Source organism: Schistosoma mansoni, chromosome 6 (genome assembly GCF_000237925.1).
Source record: "Schistosoma mansoni strain Puerto Rico chromosome 6, complete genome".
Taxonomy (NCBI): Eukaryota; Metazoa; Platyhelminthes; class Trematoda; order Strigeidida; family Schistosomatidae; genus Schistosoma; species Schistosoma mansoni.
In genome coordinates this window covers 17,769,416-17,770,190 of record NC_031500.1, presented here as the reverse complement: position 1 = coordinate 17,770,190, position 775 = coordinate 17,769,416, and the positions used below count along the sequence as shown (strand labels likewise).

Below are 775 nucleotides of genomic sequence, written 5' to 3'. Positions count from 1 at the left end.
TAGCAATATGGCTGTCCACACTTGTGTACAGAGCCGACCATCTTAGAATAAGCAAAATGATAGGCAAGGTAGATATGTAAGATAAATCACAACTTTATCAAATAAACAAGCCTCAGTCGACCAAGAATGCTTTGATGCAGTAAATACACAAAAGCAGGATCAAAACACACAAATACAATGTCACGTTAACTGAAATAAATTCAATTAAAGTGTAAACGGTAGTTTTGATACGTAATTTACGATCAAAACAGTGAATTAAACTCAACGTGAAACAATACCACTGTCCTTTTAAATAGCGCACTTTGAAAAGATGTTTCGTCTGCACCACAAGCGGTCTAGTTTGACAAAAGCCGGGCATTCCGTATTATTTCAGTAAGGTAACTAGTCACTGAATCTCCTGAAATTTCTTAAACAGCCATGGCTACACACATGCAATAAGTCAAAAGGTAAAGATAGCTCATTGTCATGATTATGACAAAAGGCTGACGGACAACACCCTCAGGAACACGTGTTTCTATACGGTCAACTCAAACATATTCGTTCATGTAAACTGACTACTTTTCGAAAGTTTCCCTCTTGATTTTGAGGGCTTCAATAGAAGTAACTTACGAGGTAGCAATGTGTCTTTATCCTTATCATGACGATTCATTTCCATGGCTATAGAGAATCGCGGAGATTCCGAAGTAGGATTTGCATCAGGTAGAAAACCCTCATCACATTTGTTGGATGTTTCGGTTTCTTTTTTGTCATCTGAACTCATAATGGGACTACAATT

General features: G+C 37.4%; 1 protein-coding gene across 1 annotated transcript in view; it reads right to left on the bottom strand.

Moving 5' to 3' along the window:
- The window catches only part of Smp_131420 (testis-specific protein pbs13-related), a gene marked incomplete at its 3' end in the record, with an annotated part of 26,793 nt that extends 26,018 nt beyond the window's left edge, over positions 1 to 775 (bottom strand). The window contains exon 1 of the mRNA XM_018798459.1: positions 610 to 775. Coding sequence (XP_018653399.1) covers positions 610 to 760 — 151 coding nt within the window. The 5' untranslated portion in view covers positions 761 to 775. The remainder of the gene's footprint in view (positions 1 to 609) is intronic.